The 26,782-nt window shown below is 39.8% G+C and overlaps 2 protein-coding genes across 2 annotated transcripts; one reads left to right on the top strand and one right to left on the bottom strand.

The window, feature by feature from the left end:
* The first annotated feature begins 232 nt into the window (after positions 1 to 232).
* Positions 233 to 5,532, top strand: pdia3 (protein disulfide isomerase family A, member 3). Its single transcript, XM_017474680.3, has 13 exons — positions 233 to 531; positions 1,593 to 1,671; positions 1,794 to 1,911; positions 2,285 to 2,392; positions 2,512 to 2,641; positions 2,866 to 2,982; positions 3,058 to 3,183; positions 3,424 to 3,606; positions 3,846 to 3,954; positions 4,050 to 4,178; positions 4,521 to 4,600; positions 4,826 to 4,883; positions 4,984 to 5,532. The coding sequence occupies exons 1-13, from the start codon at positions 395 to 397 to the stop codon at positions 5,098 to 5,100; spliced, it is 1,491 nt and encodes a 496-aa protein (XP_017330169.1). The 5' UTR covers positions 233 to 394; the 3' UTR covers positions 5,101 to 5,532.
* Positions 5,533 to 6,454: 922 nt separating this feature from the next.
* si:dkey-234i14.6 (uncharacterized) lies at positions 6,455 to 26,035 on the bottom strand. Its single transcript, XM_017474679.3, has 5 exons — positions 25,258 to 26,035; positions 13,151 to 13,327; positions 11,208 to 11,426; positions 8,424 to 8,637; positions 6,455 to 7,320 (listed from the first exon to the last, which is right to left on the bottom strand). The coding sequence occupies exons 1-5, from the start codon at positions 25,729 to 25,731 to the stop codon at positions 7,142 to 7,144; spliced, it is 1,263 nt and encodes a 420-aa protein (XP_017330168.1). The 5' UTR covers positions 25,732 to 26,035; the 3' UTR covers positions 6,455 to 7,141.
* Positions 26,036 to 26,782: the final 747 nt, after the last annotated feature.

Below are 26,782 nucleotides of genomic sequence, written 5' to 3'. Positions count from 1 at the left end.
CACAGGAAGGGCTGTTAATTAGCTGACTAGTTGAATCAGGTGTGTTAGAGCTAAGATGTGAGCAAAGATGTGCAAGGCAGTGGGTAGGTACTCCAGGATCAGGGTAGGAAACCTGTGCTTATATTATTGACAGAAGGAGGGACTCTTTAACAAGGAACTTTGAAAGCGCTTCTCTGATTGGCTGATCGGGACAGTGTCACGTGGAAGACAGTCCAATAGTGATGTGCCACACTCTGGTTACTTTGAGGAGCTCCGGGTTTGTTCATTTCGTGTTGGTTGTGCTTCTTTCTCTTCTGTGCACGGCGCCTGTTTCACCGGGCTCCAACTCAGTTCTGAATTAATCAGCATTACATTTTCTCTCTTTTTCTTGAGGCGGACGTGCAGACGCTTTTCCATGATGTTGCCGTTATTGTTTTTCGCCGTGGTGGCCGGAGTGGCGCGGGCCAGTGATGTGCTCGAGTTCACAGATGACGATTTTGAGAGCAGGATTGGAGACCACGACTTAGTCCTGGTTGAATTTTTTGCCCCCTGGTAAGTGTGTGAAGTCTGTTTGTAGCTGCTGTAAACCGTCAAGCGTGTCCATATTCAAATGCTTTCATTTTAAAGTCAACTTTGGCGAATTAATTCATTGCAAACATGTAGTTCGTGTTAAGGCCTACAGTAATCTCCCCGACGCCTTTTGCTTTATAACTTTGGTTTCAGTTTCTATCCTGATACGCTTCATTTTTTCCCTCGCCTTATCATCTTCGGTTGTGTGCAATGGTTTGATAGCGTTAGCTGGCTTAGCCTTTGTTAGCCAGTTGTAACTTTTATGGTGATTATCTTTTCTTTAAACCTATTATTGACTTACTTAAAGGATGATCTTGCTTAACTGGATAATTAATCATAAGACAAATCTGTATCTAGCTATAGTAAATAGGCTACTTCATCACAAGTTATCCCATTTTATCTAGCATGGCTAGCTCACATTACTTCCTGTTAGCAGTGTGCTAACTAGTACACAGATTTACATCATAATTGCTCATTTCAGACCCGGTGTGCTGATAACTAGTGTAAATATGGATTATTAGACTTTTTTTTTTTTCGAGTGCAATGTAGATTTGAAATGCCAGTGTTCGCAGTATATACGTCTCTTCATGCTAGCTTGGTTCATAATTTGAGTGGCTGCTGTGTGTTGGTATGAATCTTTCTTTTTTTAGTGGAACATATTAGCAGTATAATCTTGCTAAGTTCAGCTATGTGCTATATAGCTAATAAGTGAGAAACTTGTAATTCTCTGCTTCATGGAGGACACTTTATTGCTGTTTGGAGGCGTGGCGTCCTCATGTTGTAACGCTGTGATTGGCTCGTGAAGTTTCGTTGGCCGTCTCTGATTGGCTCAGTCCGTAGTGCAGCAGTAGGACGATGGCGGAACTTATCGATGAGTTGGGAAGAGATTTGTAATTGTCTGCTTCACTAAACCACAGTACATGTATAGCTAATAAGCCTACTGTGCCTGGGGGACTTTATGTAGGTTTAATGAAGCCTTACTGCGTGACTTATAATGGTTGAATGCCACAAATCAATAACTCCTGTATTGTTTTCACAATTAGGTGTGGTCACTGTAAGAGACTTGCTCCAGAGTATGAGGCAGCTGCTACTCGCTTGAAAGGCATTGTCCCACTTGCCAAGGTAACCCCCCCCATATGTTTTATCAGCCTGGTTTTGTGATCACTGACATTTTTAGTTCTACTGCTTTCAGTGTAAAGCCAGTTTTAACGTCAGTTTGGTGATGTTTTATCTGCTTTTATTAGGTGGACTGTACAGCCAACTCCAATGTGTGTGGGAAGTATGGTGTGAGTGGCTACCCAACCCTGAAGATTTTCAGAGATGGAGAGGAGTCTGGGGCATATGATGGTCCAAGAACTGCAGGTATGATTTTCACATTAAATGTTTTTTAATTAATTTTTTTTTATTATTGCTGCTATGGCCTTTTGTGTTTGTCATGCTATTAAAGTAGTTTTCCTTTCAGTATTTTAAAAATGCCTGAAGTAATAGCTTCTTATTTGCACCCAGTTTACAGGATGATAAGCATTAATAACTTGTTCCCTTTGCATCCTGCTCTATACCCTGAGGAGAGAGGGGGGAAAAAAAGTTGTCTTGCTAGATATGAAGCCACTCCCCTTCACTTTATTTGTGGCTAGGAGGAACAGGCTGGACAGACAGCCCTGCGATGTGAAGCCTGGGACCTAAAATAAATTCTGAGTTTGAGTTCTTGTATGCCATTTCTTGATTCCTTTCTTAGATGGGATTGTTAGCCACCTTAAAAAGCAGGCAGGTCCAGCCTCAGTAGAGCTCAAATCTGAAGAGGAATTCAGGAAATTTATTGGAGACCGTGATGCCAGCGTCGTGGGTGAGCATATTGTTTTTTTGGGGTGCTCTCTTCTGACCTAAATATGTCTATTTTGGTAGACAAACTCTATATTGTGACGGTTGATGAGAAATGGTGCTTAAACACTTTTATGTCTCCAGGATTCTTTGCTGATGCTGGAAGTGCTGCACAGGGTGAGTTCCTGAAATCAGCCAGTGCACTAAGGGAATCGTACCGGTTTGCTCACACAAACACAGAGGAACTTCTAAAGAAGCACAACATCGATGAGGAGTAAGTAGGCCTTGTTTTTGTGGCTGCAGTTTGCTTTCACTTTTGCTTTTTGTCCAGTCTTAATATATTCACAGAGCCTGTTGGAGTTCAGGTTTTAAGCCAACATCTGCCATTCAGATTTTTATCAGTGACTTTTGTTTAGTTTATCAATGGCATGCTGGTATTTTGTTGTACGTTGCTTTGTTTCCTGATCAGTCTGTTTGTTTTTTTCTTTTCCTTTCCAGGGGTGTCATCCTGTTTCGGCCACCTCACCTCACCAACAAATTTGAAGACAGCAATGTTCAATTCGATGAGGAGAAATTCACTAATGCCAAGCTCAAGAAGTTCATTCAAGACAACATGTAAGTATAATTTTTGAACATTTTGTTTAATTCTATCTGATTTCTGTTAAATTAACCAACATTTTTATATGGCAGCTTTGGAATATGCCCTCACATGACTGATGACAACAAAGATCAGCTGAAAGGCAAAGACCTGTTGGTGGCCTATTATGATGTGGACTATGAGAAAAACCCCAAAGGTTCCAACTACTGGAGGAACAGGTACACCTTTCTGTTCACTTTAAAATCTCGTGTGATCATGAGGTGTAGACAGTCCCACATCTTGACTAAATGAACATATGTTTAGCTATTGATGCAAGATGCTACGTTAGTCTACATTGTTCATCTACTGTCATATAGTTAGACTTAAAATGCAATAAGAAGCCTAAAAATGCAACAAATGGCTTCTCTGTGCTATTTACATGGTAGGATCCTTATCTCAGACATTTACTCTGTATGCAGGGTCATGAAGGTGGCCAAGAGTTTTCTGGATCAGGGAAAGAAGCTGAACTTTGCAGTGGCCAATAAAAACCTCTTCAGCCATGACGTCTCTGAGCTCGGCCTGGACTCCGGCAGTGGAGAGCTGCCTGTCGTCGGCATCCGAACTGCCAAGGGCGACAAATACGTCATGCAGGAGGAATTTACGTAAGTACTGCTAAATCCCGAATCTATGGTTATGATCTGTTAATTTCACCTTAACTAAACAATGCTAAGTCAGTCTTAAAAATTTCTCAATTCTACAATGACATGCATCTTTTGTTTGTTCTTTCCGTCTGATGCTTTAAATTGGTGAAAGGACCTTGCTTCTGTTTTTTATATTTTTTTGTGTATATGAGTAAAGATCTTGCGGAATATTAATTAGGCACTGTGAATGTTTAATGCAGCCGTGATGGGAAGGCCTTGGAGAAATTCCTTCAGGATTATTTTGACGGAAATCTGAAACGTTACCTGAAATCTGAGCCCATTCCTGAGGGCAACGATGGCCCAGTCAAAGTGAGTGTGCAAATGATTACGATATCTCCAACTTCGTTTTAGTGATTAAGTTTTCCTGTTTCTTCACTACTGCACTAACCTGGTTAATCGTTTAGGTTGTTGTGGCTGAGAACTTTGAGTCCATTGTGAACGATGAGGACAAGGATGTTCTCATTGAGTTTTACGCACCCTGGTGTGGCCACTGCAAGAGCCTTGAACCTAAATACAAAGAACTTGGTGAGAAGGTGAGTGTTCAGCTGTCTGTTTTTTGTTGTTGCTTGGAAACCTAATTGACTAGGCTAAAAATTGTTAGCTAATTTCAATGCAGTGATACATGGCTGGCTAGCTAGGTAAGTGTGTGAATACAGACACAAGTATATAATTTCCTGTGTTGGGGACAACTTGGCCATTATTTGTATTTTTTTCTTTTTAAAGAAATTGTTTGTAGCACAGTGTATTTTCCCCTCAGCAAGCTGTTTGGCAATGAGTGGTGCTATCTTTTCACATAAAACCTCAAATAAGCTAACAAAACCTCCTCTGGGTGCATAGTATTGTGACTCTAACCACCTTCTGTAATCACTTTGCAGCTCTCTGATGATCCCAACATTGTCATTGCCAAGATGGATGCCACAGCTAATGATGTACCATCCCCTTATGATGTCAGAGGGTATGTACAAATACAGCAGTCTTGGGGATGTCCTGTGCTTGCCCTCCACAGTCTGTTCCACCTTTTCCTGTTTTCAAACCCTTTAGCCCAGCTCATTAAGGATTTAATTAGTTGATCAGTTGCTTTTGGTGTGTCAGCAGTAGGGAAAACTAAAAGACCCATCTACTACTGAAACATTACAATCCATTCCACTCTTTTGACTGTTCCTGGTGTGCTCATTTTCAGATTCCCCACTATTTATTTCTCACCAGCTGGGCAGAAACAGAATCCAAAGAGATATGAGGTTTGTTCCTTGAGAGAGTACAGTATAAATTTGCCAGCAACAACAATTATTGTGGTAGGTGTGGTTAAAGCTAATTATGCTTGATTTCATTTGCTTTCAGGGGGGTCGTGAAGTCAGTGACTTCATTTCATATCTGAAGAAGGAGGCATCTAACCCACTGGTGGTAAAGGAGGATGAGGAGAAGAAGAAGTCAAAGAAGAAGAAGTCCGAGTTATAAGTCATCAAACGGCAAGAAATCTGACCGGAATCATGTTGGGGAGCTAAATTATATTCCACCTTTTTAGTGAACAACCGAATGCTCTGAAGTAATGTCTGCTCTCTCTTGGGCCTGCTGCTCTGGGGACACTGTGGAAAATTGTTGTGGCCAGGCCTTTGTGTGATGATTTTTAATTTTTTTTTTTTAATTTTTTTTTTTTTTTATAAATAATGTCAAACAGGTACAGTGTGGTCAAATTGAGATCTGTTCACTTTCCCTACACTGTACCTCCAGCAGATGCACTTTGGTTTTGAGACCAAGTCCAGTCATGATTTCTTTCTCATGGAAAAGGGGAGGGGGTTTGGTGAATGATTAGGACTTACTTTTTTTTGTACCATATCTTGTTTTTGTACATTTGGAGAGCTTGTGAAATAAAGGCCTACTAAACCAGGAGCTGTTATGCTTTTTAAATCCCAGTGGAAACCATTCAGTTCTGTAATTTAGTGGCTGCTATTTCATTTAATGCTTAAAATGGGGTGGGGGGGGGAACTGTCATCTTATTTCAAAAGGAAGAAATTGGTTTATTAAGTTGGTACACAAGTGCACACTCAAACTCCTCTGTGGATGACTTTGTTGTTAAACCATGTGTGAAGTTCTGTAAATCATGTGCTTTAGCCAATCAGGAAAAGCCATAATCATAATGAAATTAAAGCCTGAACAACCGGTCTGTTTTAGATATCCGTTACTGGGTATGCACTTAAATCCAAACTATGCACTTCAATGTAGTGATCAGTAGGTGGCAGTATAATCAATGGTATTGCTTAAACCCTTACTGGTCACCTTTTTTTTTTTTTTTTTAAAGGTGCCGTTTTCAGTATTTTTCATTTCTTGTACAAATAATGTGGAAAATTTATGTAGGAATAAAAAAATGGCTTACGCCATTGTCTTAGAACAACTGTATTCTGTAGGCTTAAAAAAAAATTAAATCTGCCATCTGGTCTGGAAAGTTTGTTTGGGTTGGCCTTTTGCCAGACATTTTATAGAGGTGTCCATTTTTATGTCCTCATAATTTGTTGGGAGAATTTATATGCTTAAAGTTATAAGTAATCTGACTTTCATACAATTGAATTCCATACAAGTGAATGGGGATGGTGGTGGGTTTAACTGTGGTGGTGGGGGGGGGTCATTCAAATGTTGTTCAACACCACCTATTTAACTACTAAAGATAATTTTTTTCACAAATTTGAGCTAATGCACCTTTTAAGTGTTTTCCAAAAATCACATCTCTTTAAATGTTACTGCTTACTGCTAACATAATTTTAATCTCCAGTTTTCTCCAATCACCATCTCCAACCAATGACACTGTACCCATGGAAAAAGATGCACATTTCCTTTTATTAACAAACATTACAAAACTGAGGACAACCCCATTTATACATACATAATATCCCAGGGAATGGAAATGTATGCATTTGTGGTTTATTGACTATCCACCAGGCACTTCTGTACAGTATCAAGCCAACAAAATTTACATTACTAAATTTGATTAATGATCTAATTCATGTGAATGCTCAAAGTCATGTTAGAAAGCATAAAGCAGTGCTGAAATAGTGTAGATCTGAAAACACCCTGCCAGCTGCAGCTGATAAAATGTAAAATCTCAAACTATGAAATTGCAAGCATTAGTGCAATCAACAGCATGTTGATTTAAAAAAAAAAAAAAAAAAGAATGAACACTTTCATAGTCAATTTGAGAAAAAGTGGTACTGTGTGTGAACGTAATCGTAAGTTTAAATGTAAGTTTTAGATCACATTATCCTCCACTTTAACACTACAGATGTTTTTCTGTTCCATACAACACACGTCACTGATTGCAAGGAAATTTCTTTTCACGCTTCACAGAGCTAAAGCTTATCCACAAACCCTGGTTCCTCTGACCACTTACATCAGTTGACATTCTTAATATGATGAAAGCATGACAATACACTTCACTTTAACCAGGACATTTATTATACTTTAGAGACAACAGCGTTTCCCCATCGTCTAACTCTCGCACATCCGTTCATTCAAACATAGCTACAGATAAACCAGTTTGTCTGAAGGTCTCAGCCACGTGTTTGGAGTGCTGGATTTTGGCCGAAAGGGCTTCGAACACATCATTCTGATCCTGAGCAGTGGCAGTTCTGTAGATAAACAGTCCCAAAGACTCCAAGCCCCTCATGCCGAGGTTCACACCGCAACCTTTCAGAAAATAACATCAGTTATAGGAACTGTCCTCACATAAGACAATTCAAAGCATAATAAAATACTCACAGTGCTGTCCGTAAGTTGAAAATCATGTCACATTTTATTAATTTATTCATTGTTTTATTAACAATACACTTGTATGCTCTAAATTTAAATAATATAATAATATATTTTAGGGAGGAAAAATTAGTTAATAAATGAAGATGAAGTAGATGACTGCTAAATGCTAAATGATGTGATTATGTACGCAAGGTCATTGCTCCTCAAAGTATCTACATCAAGATTTCACCAGAGCTTTCCAGATAACAGGCTGGATATTCATTTGATTCTAAAATGATCATCAGTATTACACAGCTTTCTCACTTGGGATCATCCACTATACTATACTGGACATGATACTGAACACATCTAGCAACTTAAATCCTAACTGCGTTTGTTAACTAAAATAAACCCTATAATGCAAAGTGCTAGCATTATATATATTTTTGATATTCTTCTATACTGTATGTATGTGGCAGTATATCTGACAGTTAATATAACTGACAGTATTACTCTATATCTCAAAGTTAGCAGTATATGTGACAGTATTCATATCTGACAGTAGTACATCTGACAGTGTATTTGACATTTAGTACTACATCTGAAAGTATATCTGGCAGTCAGCCAAACTAGACAGTTGAAGATTGCTGTTGTAACCCAGCCACTTCAAGGTTTGGTGTTTTGTGCATGCTGAGATGTTTTTCTGGTCACTGCGGTTGTAAAGAGTGATTATATGAGTTACTATATCCTTCCTGGCAGCTTGAAACAATACGGCCCTTTTCCTCTGATCTTTCTTATCAACAAGGCTTTTCAACCTACAGAACTGTCGCTCACTCGATGTTTTTTATTATTCACATCATTCTGAATTAGGGTGTGTGTCCACAAACTTTTGGCCATATTGTATATCTGACAGGTAGAAGTAAATCTGCCAGTTAACACATCTGAAAGTTAGCAGTACTCTTGACAGTAGAAGTGTATCTGGCAGTTAGAAGTATATCTTACAGTTAGAAGTTTACCTGAGTCAGAGTCAAACAGTGGACAGATGAAAACAAACTTACCGGTATCAAAGTTTAGCATGCGGGCTGCCTCCCCCTCCACAGTGACGGCCACATTGTCGCCCTCAATGTAGGCTGCACTGATGCGCCGGTGAGACAGCATGATCTCGAAAAGCCTGCGGCTGCACTGCATGCGGTGCAGAGTCAGCTCACTCACCCGTGGCTCAATATCTGTCTTATATGCGTTAAAGGATTGGTGAAAGATGTTCTTCATTATCTGAGATTAAAGGGTTGGAGAGAAAAATCATTTAAGAGGTGTGTGAATGTATGTCTTGCAAACAAAAACCTCCAGGCTTCAGGGAATCTAATGACACCAGTGTTCAGTAGAAAGCATACACATGTAAAATATGGACATTTAGAGAAAAAAAAATAAAACTTAGATTGTGTTTACTGAGATATAAAACAAAATAAATCCTACATGTTCAAATGAGCCAACATAAAGACATGAGTTAATGACACTGCCTCACATCATTGCCCCGTCATCCTTCTGTGGTGTCTTGGTAACGTCTCTCCTATCCTCTGCACCCATCTCACACACACACGCACACACACGCACACACACACACACACACACACACACACACACACACACACACACACACACACACACACACACACACACACACTCACTAATTCTCCCTTGCTGTAACCAGGTAACAGCATGTGTTTCTGTCAATGACGTGCTCTGTCACACTGTTGGTGCGCACTGTGACGCCACTGTCTTAATATACCTCCTCACACTGTCTCACTCTCTTTCCTCCTCAGTTTGTGCCGCACTTTCACCATTTTATCTTAAGCTCTTTAGAGTGAAACAGCCCTGACCTTGCTTTCTTTTGTACCCTTCTCTTCTTCTTCTTTCTGTAGCCACACACACTCCATCCATTTACCATATCCTATGGACCTGAGAGTAGTCTCAGCAGGATGGAATGTTCTTGCATCTTGTCATCCACTGACTCACCCCCAAAGAAAGTAACTGAGCTGCACTTTAAATTCACATTTCTGTAGAGTACTTGTAGAGATACTAACTTGTGCAGTTTGCAACCTACATTTCAAGTAGACAGAAAAGTAGCAGGTTAATATCAAAATAACTGCAACCAAAGAGTTGCACAACTGGAGTCATTGCACTTCTATCTACTTTGGTGTGATTATTTTTTTTTCAGTGCTTTTTTTGAGGGATCAGGTGAACATGTGTGAGAGAACAGCAGAGATTTGTTTATTGAATACAAGGAAATCCCTACTGTACATTAGAGAGCACAGGGAAATTTGACATTTGGCAAATGAGGCTAATAATAATATAATTTATAAAGACCCACTCAGACTGTAACAGTTTCTCAGGGTTATATTCAGGAATATTGGCATATTATCCGGGCGCATGGTGGCTTAGCACGTTCACCTCACACCTCTAGGGTTGGGGGTTCGATTCCTGCCTATGCCCTGTGTGTGCAGAGTACTGCAGAGTACTCCGGTTTCCTCCTCCAGTCCCAAGACATGAATGGTATGCTAATTGGCATGTCCAAAGTGTCCGTAATGTATGAATGGGTGTGTAAATGTGTATGTGATTGTGCCCTGCAGTGGACTGACACCATAGATCGGTATACCCCTGGATAAATCTCATTTGTAAGTCATTTTGGTACATTTACATTGTAAATGTACCAAAATGTACCCCGCCTTGTGCCTGATGGCACTGGTTATAGGCCCTGGGATGGGCTCCAGGTTCCCCATGACCCAGTAGGATAAGCGGTATAGAAAATGGATGGATGGATGGAATATTATCCATTATCTTTTTCTAGCAGCCTTCTGTTCCTCTAAACCTAAGATTTTGTGTCTGACATGGTTTAATTACATTACAGTATTAGATCAGGAATTTATTAACACAAGACTACTACATATAAAAATATAAAATAAGACTTGTAATTATCATGACCAATCAGCCTGCAAAATCACTCTTTATTTGTATTCACTTTCTTTTTTTTTCTTTTAGCTGCTTCTACATAGGCTATATGGAGACAAAATTATATGATCCATCAATTTTTCTTTACCACTTATCATACACACGGTTGCGGGGAGCCTAGACTCGGGACTCAGGGTACAGGGTGGTGGATACCCGAGATGGGGTTCTAACCCATCGCAGAGCACAATCAAACACACCCACTACAGACAATTTGGATATGCCAATTAGCCTACAGCCTGGGGGTGGAAAAAGGAGTGCCTGTAGGAGCCCCCAAAGCATGGAGAGAACTGCAGGGTGGAGATAGGAATCGAACCCCCAACCCTGGAGGTGCAAGGCAAATGTGCTAACCACTAAGCCACCATTTTTCACCAATTTTTCCAGCAGTATTTACTCTGGATGCATGCAGATTGGACCAGAATGATCAGACTGTTGAGTTCTTTGCACTGCCAATCCATCAAGACAGAAATAAAATCCCAGAGAGTAGCCCCTCTCTCCTGAATTCTCCTGGTCACCATGTAACACTAATACCATCCAAATATACAGTAGCTAAAGAGCTAAATATTAGAGCTAGAATAAGTGTGATTATAATATTGATGTGTAATGGATCTCACTAGTTTCTCACTAGTTGCTGTTAGCATATTTCTAGTCTGGAAATGTACACCACCCCCAGCTGATATAGCGCTCCTTAGTTTCAGTATGGATTTTTCCAGCTGAAGTTGTGATTTTGTTATCATGATAATGAACCATTGGAAAACAGAACTGAACCCCTGTAGCATGTAAAAGATGATTTAAAAGACTGTGAAACTGATGCATGGTGTTATTCATAGGCTTATTACTGAGGAGTTTGCCGTGTGACGCAGGAAACGCAGCATTTTCGAGTCTGTAGACGTGCAGGCGAGCGCCATGTATCGGTTTCGAAATGTTCCGTAGATCTTCAGGTGAAAACCAGGCTTGGCTGAGGTTTGAGAGGAGTTGCGAGGTTCTTTAACAGCATCAATGCCGTATGCTGACAGGTCAAAGTACAGGCTGTGAGCCCTGATCTCTGGTGTGGGGACCTATAGAGGAGAGACAAAGTATACAGTACTATTTATGATTACAGCACATAAAAATGTACAACTTACCTACCAGCAGAACTAATACAACTATTAATAAATTAATAAATATGTCTTGTCCTTCCTTGACATGCATTTTGTGAATTCAGAACAACAGAGATGGTGAGTCATTTTCCGTTGTACTTGGTTCTCCACACAGTTCATGCCAGTGTACCATAAGTCCAATTCAAATCAAATCACAAATGGCTTTATACATTTATTCACCAGAATCCATTCATCTGGAAAGGGAAATAGCACAGAATGTTTTTTTTAATTATGAATGAAAGGTCAGGTTTTGTCTGTTCTATTTCTAGCAGAGGCTGTGGGTAGTCTAAACAAGGGACCGATGCTCTTTCCTAACTTAATCACACCTTAATTGGTCTTGGTTTACACTGATGCAATAAGGCATGGAAATTTGATTGCTGGATCACATTTTCTATTTAAGGCAGAATCCACTTGAGCAATTACTAATTCCAGAATCACAACACAGTATGACCCAGTGAGGTCACATAAGGAAATGATCTTGATTTCAGCTGGAATGAAGAATAGGAAATTAGAGATTTTATGAGTCTCTGGCCTCAGATAACTCTGATCTCCCTTCATGTGCGTGCACACACACACACACACACACACACACACACACACACACACACACACACACACACACAAATCAATCTCTTGTCAAATCAAATGCAGTGTTGCTCACTGTTCAAACATATAATATGGAGACTGTGACCTTCAATAGCCTGAAAAGACATGCTCCAGCCAATTCCCAGAGATTCAGTGTGTATAGTTGTGTGGGAAGGCCAGTGCAGACCTTTCCTTGAACTTGTCTTCTTCCTATTTGTCACTGGAGCAGCTGGAGACTGTGCTATTTTTTTCTGGCTAAAAGCATTTGGGCATCTAATATTCAAGACCCAAAGAGCACGATGATCCAGTGCCACCAGTAATACCAGACTGATTTGATGTTATAAATAGAAGGATATCAAATGTGTTGTTGGTCTGTTGTCTCTGTGGCTCTGCTGGAAATGCAGAGCGATTGCTAAGATTTCAGGAATTAATAAACAAACTACAGGAAATGGCATCTACAATATTGTATATCTTATGTTTATTCACCTCATATCAGCTTGTTCCCTTTGATGGACCATTGTTATTCATTATGTATAATAATGTCTCAGTAAAAGCTTTGATCTGGAAATTTCATTGGTAATATACTTTTAATATACACATTTGTTACAATCCTAGTAGAATGCAGATACATGGCGAGATAAGCACAAGCTCCGGCACAGTATCCATATTTAAACAAATGAACCAGCAGAGCCAGAGAACAGCTGCAAAGCTAAAACAATGATAATAATGCACTAATGTTAAACTGATATAAGAGGAGGAACTTTGTGAAAAAAACATTAGCTTGAAACAAACAACTAATCAGTTATTATTATAGGCTACATGAAAATACTTTGTCTAAATTATTATTGTTTTTGTTAGTAAAATTGGTAATAAAAAATAAAAAATATATAATGAAAAATATAATAAATAAATAAATAAATAGATAAATAAAACAAATAAAAAAATCACTGTGGTCTCTGTTGAAAAGCCAGGCTCTATCGGTCACATTTATATTTCCCATACCAGTGTATCTTTACCGTGCATCCGTCATTAATGACTTAAGCATCTTTAAAACTGACCTGTCTCTGGTCCAGTCTCTCTATCGTGGCATTAGCTCCGTAGGCATGACAGGACTCTACGATGTACTCCGAACTGATTCCCAATACGGAGCAGGAGTCACCGCAAGAGCCGTCAGCCACTACAATAACCCGGGGCCATTCGCCACTGGGGATCTTCCTCAGATATTCATCTGTGAACTAGAGAGAGAGAGAGAGAGAGAGAGAGAGAGAGAGAGAGAGAGAGAGAGAGAGAATTTAAATACCCTGAAATGATGTGTTCATTTTAGTGTTTTAGTGGAGTTTGATGTGTGTGCGCCTGCTGAGGGATTGTTAGTGCTCAAGCTGCTGTATAAGAAGCCTTTTTAAGTGCTTTATAAGCATTTCAGAACAATGAAGCATTTGGTGTTTCAACCGGTTATATGGCTGAGCTACTCCTCTCCACCTATCATATCAACACTGTAAGTAAGAATTTCTTAGTTTGATGAAATCCATGCATGTACACTTATCCTACACAGGGTCACAGGGAGCCTGGAGCCTATACCAGGGGGCTGACAGCACAAGGCAGGGGACACCCTGGACAAGGTGCCAACCCATCGCAGGGCACAATCTCACAAACACTCACACATGGACAATTTGGAAATGCCAATCAGCCTACAACCACGTGAGGAAACCACGAGGAAAACATGCAAACTCCACACACAGAGACAGGAATCAAATCCCCAGCCCTGGAGGTGCAAGGCGAATGTGATAACCACTAAGCGATGCCCCTAATTTGATGGAATAAATAAGTAAATAAATAAAAAATAACCAAGTAGTTCATGGGAAGTTTGTGTACAACAGATTTAAATTGGCCTGAATGATAATCCTATGCAAATAATTCTATTCAGTGAAGGAAATTGCATAAGCATTTCTACTTTGATGTAATTTACTTAGTATAATTAATACTTGTACTTTTGTACTCCCCCTAATTTCATTAACACTGTAACAAGTACCCATTACATATTTCATAGATCAGGCTCAAATATTTTTCTTTTGCTAAGTTGCCAATTAAGTCCATCAGATTTCTGTGCACTTGAACTTTGTTATGAACAATATTAAGTTAAAACCATACAAACAAATACATATCAAATTTGTACAGATGCCGCAACCAAACCAACCATTGCACAAAGAATGCCTAATAGTCTGGCTTGCTGTTTGGACATTATGTTACTTTGTTGCTTTGAAAATATGTTGACATGGTTAAACCTTGTTCACTTCATACAAATGACATTGTAAGAAAAAGTACAAATGCTAATCCCATCCCTAAACCTCAAACTTTGTTTGTTTTTGTTTTTTTCAGACTGACTCACATGAATAGTTGCAAATTAGCAAAGTAGTTAAAATCATTGATTTACTTTTAATTACTTGACTACAAAAGGGTGTGGACATGTTTTAACCTTCACTTATGCATTCTGAAGAGCTAACTCCACTGTTAATTGAGTACGATTTTGCAGCTGATCTTTTCTCTGCACTGTAGAACATCTCTCTCACTGAACCAGATTGACATCCTGTCACCCCAAATGCCATAAAATTGAATCAGACTGAACTCTAATTTGTTTTGTTGGATGTGAGATCCTCAGCACATCAGTGGGGGCCAGATAAAACCCCAGATAAGGCTGAATATGCAAAGCAGACAGACAAAATGCAAACACTTCAGCTGCTTATCAATAAACCAACAGCTTTATGTTTAATAAACTGTGACCTTGGCATTAAGAGATGTTTGCATGAAAAAGGAAAAAGAGGCCAAGGAAACCCAAACAAAAGTCTGTCATGACTAAAAATAAAAGCTTTTTCATTTCCAGACCGAAACAAGCACTCCTACAGCAGGCGGTGAAAGCAACTGGCCCTTACAAAAGAACAAGATGGAGGAGAGGAAAGCAGCAGGTCATCTCTGAATCACAGCTCTGATCTGAAACCAACACAATCACACAGAGAGTGAGATAGAGAGATTAGGAGAGAGAAAAAAGCTGGTATAAAGACCAAAGGGGAACAGTGAATCTATTAAAAGGCTTTATTGCTCTTGCTTGCCTTGTTCCTGCGTCAGCACTGTTACCCAGCCTTTACTAAATACAATCACCTGTACAATCTGTACATAACGGCCGTCTGAACCAGCTACATGCTAGCTGCTGCTTAGTGTGCTGCTAATGATTTTATTCTGTTATTTTAAAGTGAATAAGACATTACAGTTGACTCAATAGCCATGTATGCTATGAACGAACTCTCTATATAACCACATACATGAAACCAGTAATACGGCCGGCCTCTAGTATTCATCAGGTGTTCCTCTTGCAAGAGCAAGCAAGGAGCAATTTCCAGAGCTCACTGTGGAATGTTTTAAGCATTCGCTACTCCTGTGTTTTATATCTGCAAAATTTCTCTTAAAGCATGTTATTTCTCTGCATCTCAAACATATGTGATGCTCAAGGCTCAAGTCTTCATTGATCTTGTGTAATCTTGCTCCTGGCACAACACTGTTTTCAATTGATAGCTCTGAAGTACGTCCCCAAAATAGTACAGAATATCCAAAAGCAATGTATAAGTATATTAACAGCTCTGCGTTTTAACAATTGAATACTTATAAGACAACATACAGAACATCCAATATTGTGAATGCTGAAAATATTACAAAACAAAATGTCACTGGAGTGTTACTGCATAGTGTATAGTCTGATCCTAACTTTAGTCATATCCGTGCTCTAAGATGCAACGCAACCTAAACTTGTTTACTGAAGCATTGTAATCCAGTTTTGTAATCATCTCCTTTGGTAATTTTGGAAAACTCAACTTGACAAGCTGACTATTCTGCCAGGAATTTGCCAATCACTCTGTCCCGATCGCCAAATCCGCATTGAAAAAAAATCCTTTCACTTTCTCTCTTCTAACCTCATTTATCTCCTCTCTCAGTCATCCAGCTTTATTACTTGTTCTTATTCATCACAGCGGGAAAGCCAATTATCACCTTGAAGGTGGGCAAGCATCCAGAAACACAAAAAGAGCACAAAGCACTATTTCATCTGAACTTATCCTGATCCCATGAAATGCTCTGAGAGTCATGCTGATCTGATTATTACTTCTTTAAAGAAATATGCCAAGAAGCATCAAAGCCATGTTAATCTTTCATCTCTTGTGGATCTAAGTTGGATCTAATTTGTCAGACACCATGCGGTACGTTTTCCCCAGCTGAATTAGGGGCCTTATGGGGATGAGCAGAATATGGTCACTCAGGGGACGGGGCATAGCTAGAACCAGGGATGGGTTAATAAATCCACTAGGCAGGAACTTAATCAGGACCCACCTGTCCAACCCGACATGTAAGAACCAATGCAAGGAGCCATGACCTCCCCACCCCACAACCCAACGCATGCAAAATAAAGAGCATACATTACACACCCATTTAATCCATACTGCACACATTACACACCCACTTTATCCATACTACACACATTACACACCCATTATACCTTGCAAACGCGTCCAGCTCTTTAACAAGCTTCAAATCACTGACCAGCAGTGGCCACATGTTGAGGATTCTTTGGCCCATTTTAGCTTTTAATCTGAGCTATTGGGAAAGTTAACATTCTGTGGTTTCTCTTTCTTTTAAGTTTTCTTTTTAGAACCAATGAACCTCTACTTTCAGTTCATTGATTTAAAAAAGAAAACTAAAAAAAGAAAGAGCAATCACAGAATGTGGATATCTGTGCTTAATGGTTATCTTTTTTTATGCATTTGTTTATCTTGCTCCATTTAGGACCTAACTGACCGATCACTGGTTACAAATTCAGACCCACACACCAATAACATTTCCATATTTATTTTAGATTCTGTGACTTTGCATTCATTAGCTTGTGTTCTATGTATCCTGTTGAGTGTGACATAACGATGACCTAATCATTCACTTCATACCTATGCTTGTATTTCTATCTATGCCTTTTTTTTTCAGCAGGTCACTGTTAGGAATAACACTGTTTTCATAAAAAGGTCAAGGTCAATTCTTAATTTGCATTGGCTTAGGGGGACAGTAGGACTTTTTGGCCCCCTGACCTGGACAGTGTTTGTTCCCCCAGGCCAAGCTTGGGCCCCTGACTACTTTACTACCTGCCTTCCGCACTTTATATCACCTGTCGGTTAGTTGACTCTAATAGTAGCTAATGAAATGTAGATAGTTAGAATGCCTATTTAAGTTCCCTTCTTCAGAAATGAGTAACACTATCAGACACTGCTTATCCAGTTTTTACTAGCCTGTTTGTCATTTTTGACCATCTGGTCAAATATTAGCTTGCAGAACATTGTTTCATCTCCTACTTAATATCTGTCTCCAAGTCTCCAAATTGCATTCCACACTCTCTCGAGGTTTACAGGATTTTATTTGTTCAAATAGTTCAAATAAATAAATGAAAATTCCTCCTGTAATCAGTGGATCAACAGGTTACTCTGTTTAAATTTCACTACTGCTGCATACATGTCTCCTTTAGACATGGATTAAATGGCAAAAGAAAATATACATACTAACAAACAGGTGATAATAAAACAGAACAATTATCAGTTTATTATCATGACATACAGGAGCTGCAATGTCTAGACATATTAGAGGTATTGTGTTAAAATGTAGGCTAATAAATAGCATGCACTGCAAGGATGGCAAGCCTATAGCCACCTGGATTCTGAGTTCACTTATTGCTTGTTAATTAGCTTGTTTTTGTTCTAGCCTACAGTTATTTTTTTAATTATTTAATCACGTTAAAATGGGCAGGATAGATCCATATGGTGTGCATGTGGTCTTACATGTGTACAAGGCACGAAGAAGAAAGAGAAAGATGGCTATGTGACAGTGGTATTTATTACTAATTCTGCATCATATGTCACTTTGAGATTTTCCTGAAGGTTTCAGCATACATGTGCACACGCATAAGACGGTATCCAGGTGATTCTGACCATCCCAGACAGTAAGGAAAAGTGAAATAGAACAGTAGTTAAGCTAAAGTTATTTTTGCATTAATCTAGCAAAATAACTACTATAGCAATTTTCAATATTTTTATAACAAAATGAATGAAGTTGGTGAAAGTATCACATTCTGAAACAAAGTGAACACAAATATCAAAACTTAATTCCACTGTTTTCTGCTCCTTGATTGTTTTATTCCACAATCATTCCGTCAACACACTCAGAATAGATGATAATAACATGCTACAGCCGTGTGCCGCAATAAAATATAATTACAGGTCAGGATCGGGACTTTGTTCACATTCCTGTCGGGTGATGAAAGGCAGGCTCACATTACATAACATCTTGTATAACAAATCTCTAAAAAGGATAAGAGCAGGCCCAGACTGGCCATCAGGAGCACCTGGAGAATTCCCGGTGGCCTGACAACTGATTTGGCCCGCTGCCCTGCTGTGTTTTTTTCTTTCATATTGAATAATTAATAATAAATGTATTATTTTATATTGATGATTGCGTGTCCTATGTACTCAAGTGATCCTTTCCGACTTCGACATTTGATAATAAATGAATAATAAATCATGAACCTGTTAGTTTTGACTTGCAACGCTACCATTCTCCTCAGCTTCGGCGAACGGTCATCACACAGAGTGAGGATGAAGAGGAAGTGGCCAGGTGGAGCAGAAAGGGAAAGGGCATGCAAAAAGAAAGCCCTCCTCTAAAAAGAGGCAGCAAAAATGTAACAAAATTACCGATCAGTTCATGGCTTCAAGTGCACATCAGTCTCATCTGTAAATACTGTAGCTTTGTGTTCGCTAACTTAGCTAAAGAAGTATTAACCAGAGTTTCACTACTAGCAAACGTTAGCACTATTACTATCATCCCTCAGAATATGCTAAAGGACAGCATTACCTTTCGTGTACTTATAATACTACGTAAGTTAGCAGACAAATATCCAAATGAATTATTTTAAATGTTGAAATTACACATACAGCTAAGGCAAGCAACAACAACAACAAACACTTTTCCAAGCAATGAGTCATAAAAGGTACTATCATGTTCAATATTAGGATTTTTCTAAATAGATATTGTCATGATGTAGTTAGTATTGCGCTAACAGATATTTTGGTAATTTAGAAATTTATGTCTGCCTATATGTGAGGTTGAAAAAAAAAATTATCCTATTTTTGACAATAAGGTGGAGAGAGTCAACCTGGCACTAGCTATGTGCAGTGGTCACACTTCAGGATCAAGCTGAGATGACAGGTAGCGGTAAATTAAGAGAAATGAAATATGCGTTCATCTATGTGTATGAAATATAGTATGGTTAAACCTTAGGTATTTTAAGCATTTTTAAGTCTAAAAAAAAAACACTGCCCTAATGTGATACATTACTTTTAACTAAAGAAATATAGATTCTGTGCTTCAAATTACAGTGAGGGTAAACAGTTTTCATTTTCTAACAATGTGGAGACAGTTCTGTTCATAGCATACATGAAAAATGGCAAAAAACAAAAACAAAAAAAAGTGTCTTTTGTTTACCTCTATTCTGCACTGAATGCACTTTTTTGAGTGAAAACTAGAGAGTTACTGGCAGCTTTGCACTTCTGGTGTTTGATAAATGCTTGGCATACCCATGTAAGCTGGTATGAATTAGGACTGCTTCACTACCTCTAGGTTTCTTGTTTATGTTTTTATGGGATGACCATACTGTGTTTAATAAATTGAATTTAGGAAAGCAAAAACAGGGTTGTCAGTGGTTTCAAAATTTGTTGTGGGTGTATGGGGTGGCCTGGATGAGTGTGAGACTCCCGGCCTGTCCCAGTCCGGCCCTAGAGAAGAGTAGTGTAATAATACAAACACCACCACCAAATTTATCAGTAATGAACATGTAAGCTAATTAAAAGTGAAGACAAATAAAAACTTAAATACATAAAAGCAATTAAAGACAATAAATAACATATTGCAGCAAAAACTGTTACAAAGAAAGCAGTATTCTGTGCTGACGTATTAAATCTTGTCATTTGTCAACATGTATTCTAATTCATAGACCATAGCCTTTGAGAATGATTAAAATATGGTGGTGAAGTAATTTCATTTTATGGAGACACTAAGTGAGGAGAAATGCTATGTTCACCGATTACATGTAATATTTCTATAGAACCAGGATTGTGGAAGCTAATAGTTAATGCTGATCAGATCAAATAAGTACAATTAGGTGATTATGTGATAACTGCTGTAAAACCTGTACAAGATTGACTTGTGACAGATGTCTGATATGATTAGTTTGTGGGTCATTCCATCCTAAGTGGTCCAATAACTGCAAAGTTGGTTGCTTGACTTTTTTCATTTTTATTGATTAATTTTTTGACTGATAACCTCTATGCGTTAGTACTGCAAAAACATCACCTTTTTTCTTTGCTTGTTTTTTACTTGGTGTAACTACAATGGCCATATATGTGTCATGGCACACAACACATTTTGCTTATACAGCTGTTCAAGCTCAGGATAGGCTCCTTGGAACAAGAACAATCTCTAGAGCACATTACAAGGTACGTCATCATTTATAATCATGTGGCTGTGTCTCACGTTGTAGAGTGGGTTGTCCACTAATCGTAGGGTTGGCGGTTCGATTCCTGGCCCACATGATTCCACATGTTGAAGTGTCCTTATGCAAGACACTGAACCCCAATTTGCTCCTGATGGCAAGTTAGCGCCTTGCACGGCAGCTCTGCTACCATTAGTGTGTGTGTGTGTGTGAATGGGTGAATGAGAACCAGTGTAAAGCACTATATAAGTGCAGACCATTTACATTCGTGTTCCTTTGACGTAGAACTTAAGTCCAACTGTAAAGGTCCATTTAACGTACTATGTCTAAATCAATGGATGTCAATGGGAGTGTTCACACCCATGCATAAAACACGTGGCGTCAAGCGTCAAATTTTTTTTAACGTCAAGGGGTTTTTTTTGACGCAGCACATCAAAAATTGACCGACCAATAAGATTCGCACTTTTGTTCACTTGCAGCTGAAGTTACATAAAAAACATGACTTAGTGGTGCTCAAGTACAAAGTTGTCTTGCCAACTAAGAAGAAGAAGCCGAAAACGAGACAAAAAAGAAACCGAAGAAGAAGATGCAAGCAAGTAGTAAGTTAAACGTTGAGCTGCTGGTGTCTTTGGTATCTGAACCTCGATAGCTTTATGGTAAATGCCACAGCGACTACAAGAATGTTGATAAGAGGGAGTTGTTGTGGCAAGGAATTGCCGACCAAATAGGATTCAATGTGAGTGAACAGGAGGATGATTTCCGGAGTGGACAGGCTGCTATATACAAGAAGCAGTGGAAGTATATAAAGGTGATGGAGTTCCTCGCAGCATCAACTGAATTTCGAAGGTATTAACATTAGAACACTACAACACATAGCTGTGTGAGCTATACAATATGTATTGCATTGACATTACACAGTGATTAACATGATATCATAGAATGTTCCCTGTACACCGGGATCATGCCTATAGTTCATTATATTAGTTTGTGCTATTCTGTGGATAGGTAGCCTCTGCTGAATTTGCATTGCCAGATGTATTGTACATTAAAATTACTGTGAATCTAAACTATTTTTTCAAACATTGACCTCAGGAGCATTAGTTTAAGATGGTCATGAATTGTGGCATGGCCCACACTGTGAATGATTGTTTCTGATGCTGAATGTATCTTTGCAGTATCTACAACAACATTTGATGAAGACACTGATGAAGACCAAAATGATGCAAGTGAAAGCAGATTCAAAATCATGAAAAGAGAGAAAGAGGAGCGCAGAGAGCAACAAAGAGAGCAAAAGAAAGATGACATTTACGTTTTTGTTCATGGCTTGGTACCTGCACTAAAGAGATTCTGTTCGGTCAAACTCCAAACACAACAATTATTGCACGATGCTTCCCCAGTTTCCTCACCAATCGCCTTTGTCCTACCATATCAGGTCACCCCGCAGACCCCTACAAACTATGAGCGCCACAACATTAGGTCTTGGCCACAACAGTAGATATATGTGTGTGTATGTATATTATCCATCCATCCATCTTTTATACCGCTCTATCCTTTTCAGGGTCACGGGGAATCTGGAGCCTATCCCAGGAAGCATCAGGCACAAGGCGGGGTACACCCTGGACATGGTGCCAATCCATCGCAGGGCACACTCACATACACACTCACACACCCATTCATACACTACGGACACTTTGGACATGCCAATCAACCTACTATGCATGTCTTTGGACTGGGGGAGGAAATCGGAGTACCCGGAGGAAACCCCCGCAGCACGGGGAGAACATGCAAACTCCGTACACACAGGGCCACGGTGAGGGGAACGTGCTAATCACTAAGCCACCGTGCGCCCTTCTATGTATATTATATACCATTTTATTTATCTGTATTTACTCAGTAATTTTTATTTGGACTAATGTTCACTTCCACTATTGACACTTGTTTGCACCACAATTTCTGACTACCATTTCCTGATGTCATGTTTATTATTGTTATTGTTGCAAAACATTGTTAATTCATAACAATAAATGTTCAACTTTTCACTAAATGTTCAGCTGTAAAATTACAGAACAATGCCATTCAACATGCAAACTTGAAACCTCTTTACTATCATCCACCATTTTAGTGAGAGTGCATAAGTGACATACCTGAAATGAAATGCTCACTGCTAATAAATCCTTCTGCCTACACACATACACAAGGTATCGTTTGAAAGCACCAGATTCAAAATTACCCACTAAATACTATATATATCCTGAACTTCAGGACTCATTATGTTGTGGCTATTTTTTTGATGACACTGAAGGGCAAGCATATATTCTAAGTGATCAATTGAATTCTTTCAGTGTTGCTTTCGACACTAAATAGCATTGTTTGTTTCTTTGTCTCTTACCTGGAAATATGCAAATGATAATCTGCGAATTGATGGTCCATTGTATTTATGATATAAGTATTCTTGAACTCTTATTCAAATAGTCAAGTGCCCCATTACTGCATTCTTCTGTAAAAAATGGTGAGTTTGATCTTAGAGGTAAACTCTGCAGAACAGTGAACCTCAGGGTGCCAGATTTGAAGAACAGCCTGATCTATCATGTTGATGCAGGTGTACAGTTGGTATGCATGAATAGATTTTATCCAAATATGGAAGTACAGTGTTCAGTTGGGTGTTTTACAAATTAGCGATGTTGTTGTTTCTCCTCTGACAAAAGCAGTAACTGACTACAGTTCAGAAGTCACTTACCACTTTTATCACAGACCAAAATTGGTTGTGTGCCATGACACAAAGCTGGTTGTCATAGTTAAACCAAGTAAAATAATAATAATAAAAAATTCTGCAATGCCGATACATAGAGGTAATCACTCAAAAAAAGGAAAATTAAAAACAGTCGAGAAACCTGCATTGGACCACTTGAGTTGGAATTAACTGTGCAACACTATATGTGATTTCAGCAGCAGTACATGTGAATTCATTCCAAAGACCAATACTTTATTAAGACATTGTCTTGATCTATGTATGTGAAATCGGTACTGATTGTGCTGATTGAGTAATGGCTACTGACAGTTTACTCAGTGTTTACATAAAGGAGTGGCCTTGGCCTCTGCCCTTTACTTAATCTGTCACTCTAAATAACCATGCCCTTTTGACAACTGCCTTTTGCTTCTTATTTTATTTTCCTTTTTTATGGTATTGTACAGTGATCTTGTATGTTTCACCAGGGACCTGCATGCATTTTGGGAAGCAAAGTTGATTAGATTTTTTTGGGGGGGTTAAACCACATCTTTCACCACAGTTCTTTTTCCAGCATTACATTAAAATGTAGAGAGCCTAACAGCACAATGAGGCAAGATCTCACTCAGATGTGTAGCTATAGGACAGGTAAGACTTGCATAGGGCCTGGAGCACTGAAGGGGATGCCAAGGACTGGTCCACAAAATGTTAAATGTCCGAATGTTAGGTCTTTCCTAAAACCTCAGATGTTCAATGTATAACATGTCAAAAGGTTAAAAAATAATAATAATAAACCCCCCAAAGAGGCCTAGGTCACTAGTATTATACATGTAAAATGTGTGTGGAATGAATGTGCATGTCAAATGTAAATGTCGAAAGAAAGGAACTGTGTCTATTATGAAGTAAAAAGGGAAAGAAGAAGTAAAAGCAAGAGAAAAGGAAACAGTGGGAAGTGGTGGCCATGAATTGATCGGCTTCACAGTTCCTAATATGCAAACAATTGCTTAAAATACCCTAATTACAGTGCTACAATGATTTAGATCAAGGGTGTTCAATCTTATCAGCAAAAGGCTGGTGTGGGTGTAGTGGTTAAGACATTGGACTTCTGATCAGATTGTTATGAGTTCAAAATCCCGGCACCACCAAGCTGCCACTGCTTGGCCCTTAAGCAAGGCCCTTAACCCTCAACTGCTCAGTTGTATAAAGGAGATAAATGTAAGTCGCTCTGGATAAGGGTGTCTGCCAAATGCCATAAATGTAAATGCAACCAAACAGGAGCACCTATTTAATCAGTTGATCTTGGCTTTCAATAGACCCAGGTGTGGCTTCTGTATGGTTGAAATGAAAACCTGCACCCACACCAGCCCTTTCTGGATAAGATTGGACACCCCTGATTTAGCTCAACCTTGGTTGGATAGGATTAAAATGTTTGTATGGTTTATGACCAGTTAACCTCTCAGAGGGGTTTTGGGGGCAATACTTGGGGTCACAAGACTTATTTCAAGGGTTAAATCATAATAAAATTATAATAAATTATTGGGTGAATGTGGGTGTGGATGCAGATCTACCTAGACCCTTACCAGGATGAAGCGGATACTGAAGATGAACGAATTAATGAATAAATACTACATTTTAGCATTTTTAGCTCTTCTAGGGACTCCAAATTGAATGCTGTCTGGGATGTACAGTGTGTGTAGTAATTACCGAGGATTTTCCTGGAAATGTTTGTTAAGGAGGGTTCTCTTGCGCCCCGTATCTCCTGGCCCTTGGTGTCCCTCTATTTTGGCACACCTGCTCTGTATATTCGTGTTCAAATCTGACCACGCCACCTATGTGACAAAGAATAATCTGTTTTGTGAGTGCACGACCTCACTGACCTTCGTGCCCAAGTGGACTCTCACGTCGACTTTCTGCTTCTTTTGCTCCAGCACGCTGAGCAGGTACTCCTGAAACACGCCGATCCGCGTAAAGAAGTGCTCATTGTGCCAGCAGCCCTCCATGTTGTCGAAGTCCACGCCGAGACTGAGCAGAAAGCGCACGCTGCGGGGGTCCAGCGCAATCTGCTGCGGCCGGCAGAGCAGTGCGCTGCGTGTGCGCTCGTCCAGCACGGTGAGCTTCAGGACCTTACCGCTGCGGACAGCGACCAGCGCCGCCGTTAGTCCCACCGGCCCGGAGCCCACCACCAGCAGCGAGATGCGCGCCCGCCACTGCCGCAGCCCGTCCACGCTCCCCTTCACCACCACGTACACAGCCACGGCCAGCAGCGTGCTGAGCGCCGTGTCATATGCCACGCTGCCATAGCGCTCCTGCGCGCCGCCGCTATCCACGTCTTCTCCCCGCACCCCGTTCATAACGCTCTCAGGCGGTACAGCGAGCCAACACCGAGCCGCGGACAGCTTTTCCCATCGCGCTCTGCAGCGCGTCCCAGAAACAAGTCGGACAAAATGGCAAGTAAAGGCGCTCTCGCTCCGGCTACATTTTCTACAAATCTGCTCCAAACGATAGGCTACAACACATTTATACAACTTTAAATGCGTGCACTCGGCGCGTAAAGTCTGAAACGGAGGCAAGCAGCAAAGCGCTGCGGTGCTGAGCTGACTGAGCTAACTGCTGCGCGCGCGCGTGTGTGTGTGTGTGTGAGAGAGAGAGAGAGAGAGAGAGAGAAAGAGAGAATCAGTGTGTGTGTGTGTGTGTGTGTGTTATGTGATTGGGTGTGTTCTTGCACTCTGTCTAGACACGCCTCTTTAAGAGCCTTTCGAAACTGGAACTCATCCAAACTTACAGCGTCGCATCAAAACAATAATTTCACCAATAAATAATTCTATATCAGTCTTTAGTCTTGATATGTTTCTGTTTCTTAGTCTGTTTCTACAGATGCTGGACGGCGCACTGGGCGCGTAGGGATTTTGATAGCTACTGAAAATGATAAAGACTGGTGCGTGCGTATCTTACACTATTCTTTAAGTCGCAGTGCTCACACATCAACGTCTCACTACAGAAAGAGTCCTACGGGCAGACTAGACAAAGTGAATCTGTGCATGAGTGAGTGAGACTCAGCTTTAAGAAAGACCGAGGAGAAAGACTGTAAGTCTCAGGCTGTAAATGAATTTGCTCCGAGTTCTCGGTTCCGAATGGACCGGTGTAAACGAGACTAAATGGGACCTTTCTCCTGTGTAGTGTGCTCAGCATTTTTCAGCACAAAGATAAATGCTGCTCAAGCTGCACTGGCTGCTGCAACATGAACGGACAGTTTCTTTTTAGGTCTTATTGATCAAGGGAGCTAAAACAAGACCAGTCGATGAAGGAGATAACTCTCCGGGAGAACTGAAGCTTTATTCCATGACAGTGCACAAATCCAATTTAAGAAAGGAGTAGACATGAAGTAGTTTTTGTCTGGACCTA

Source organism: Ictalurus punctatus, chromosome 8 (assembly GCF_001660625.3).
Source record: "Ictalurus punctatus breed USDA103 chromosome 8, Coco_2.0, whole genome shotgun sequence".
Lineage (NCBI taxonomy): Eukaryota > Metazoa > Chordata > Actinopteri > Siluriformes > Ictaluridae > Ictalurus > Ictalurus punctatus.
The sequence above is the reverse complement of the archived record's forward strand: the minus strand, read 5'-3'. Positions and strand labels throughout refer to the sequence as shown.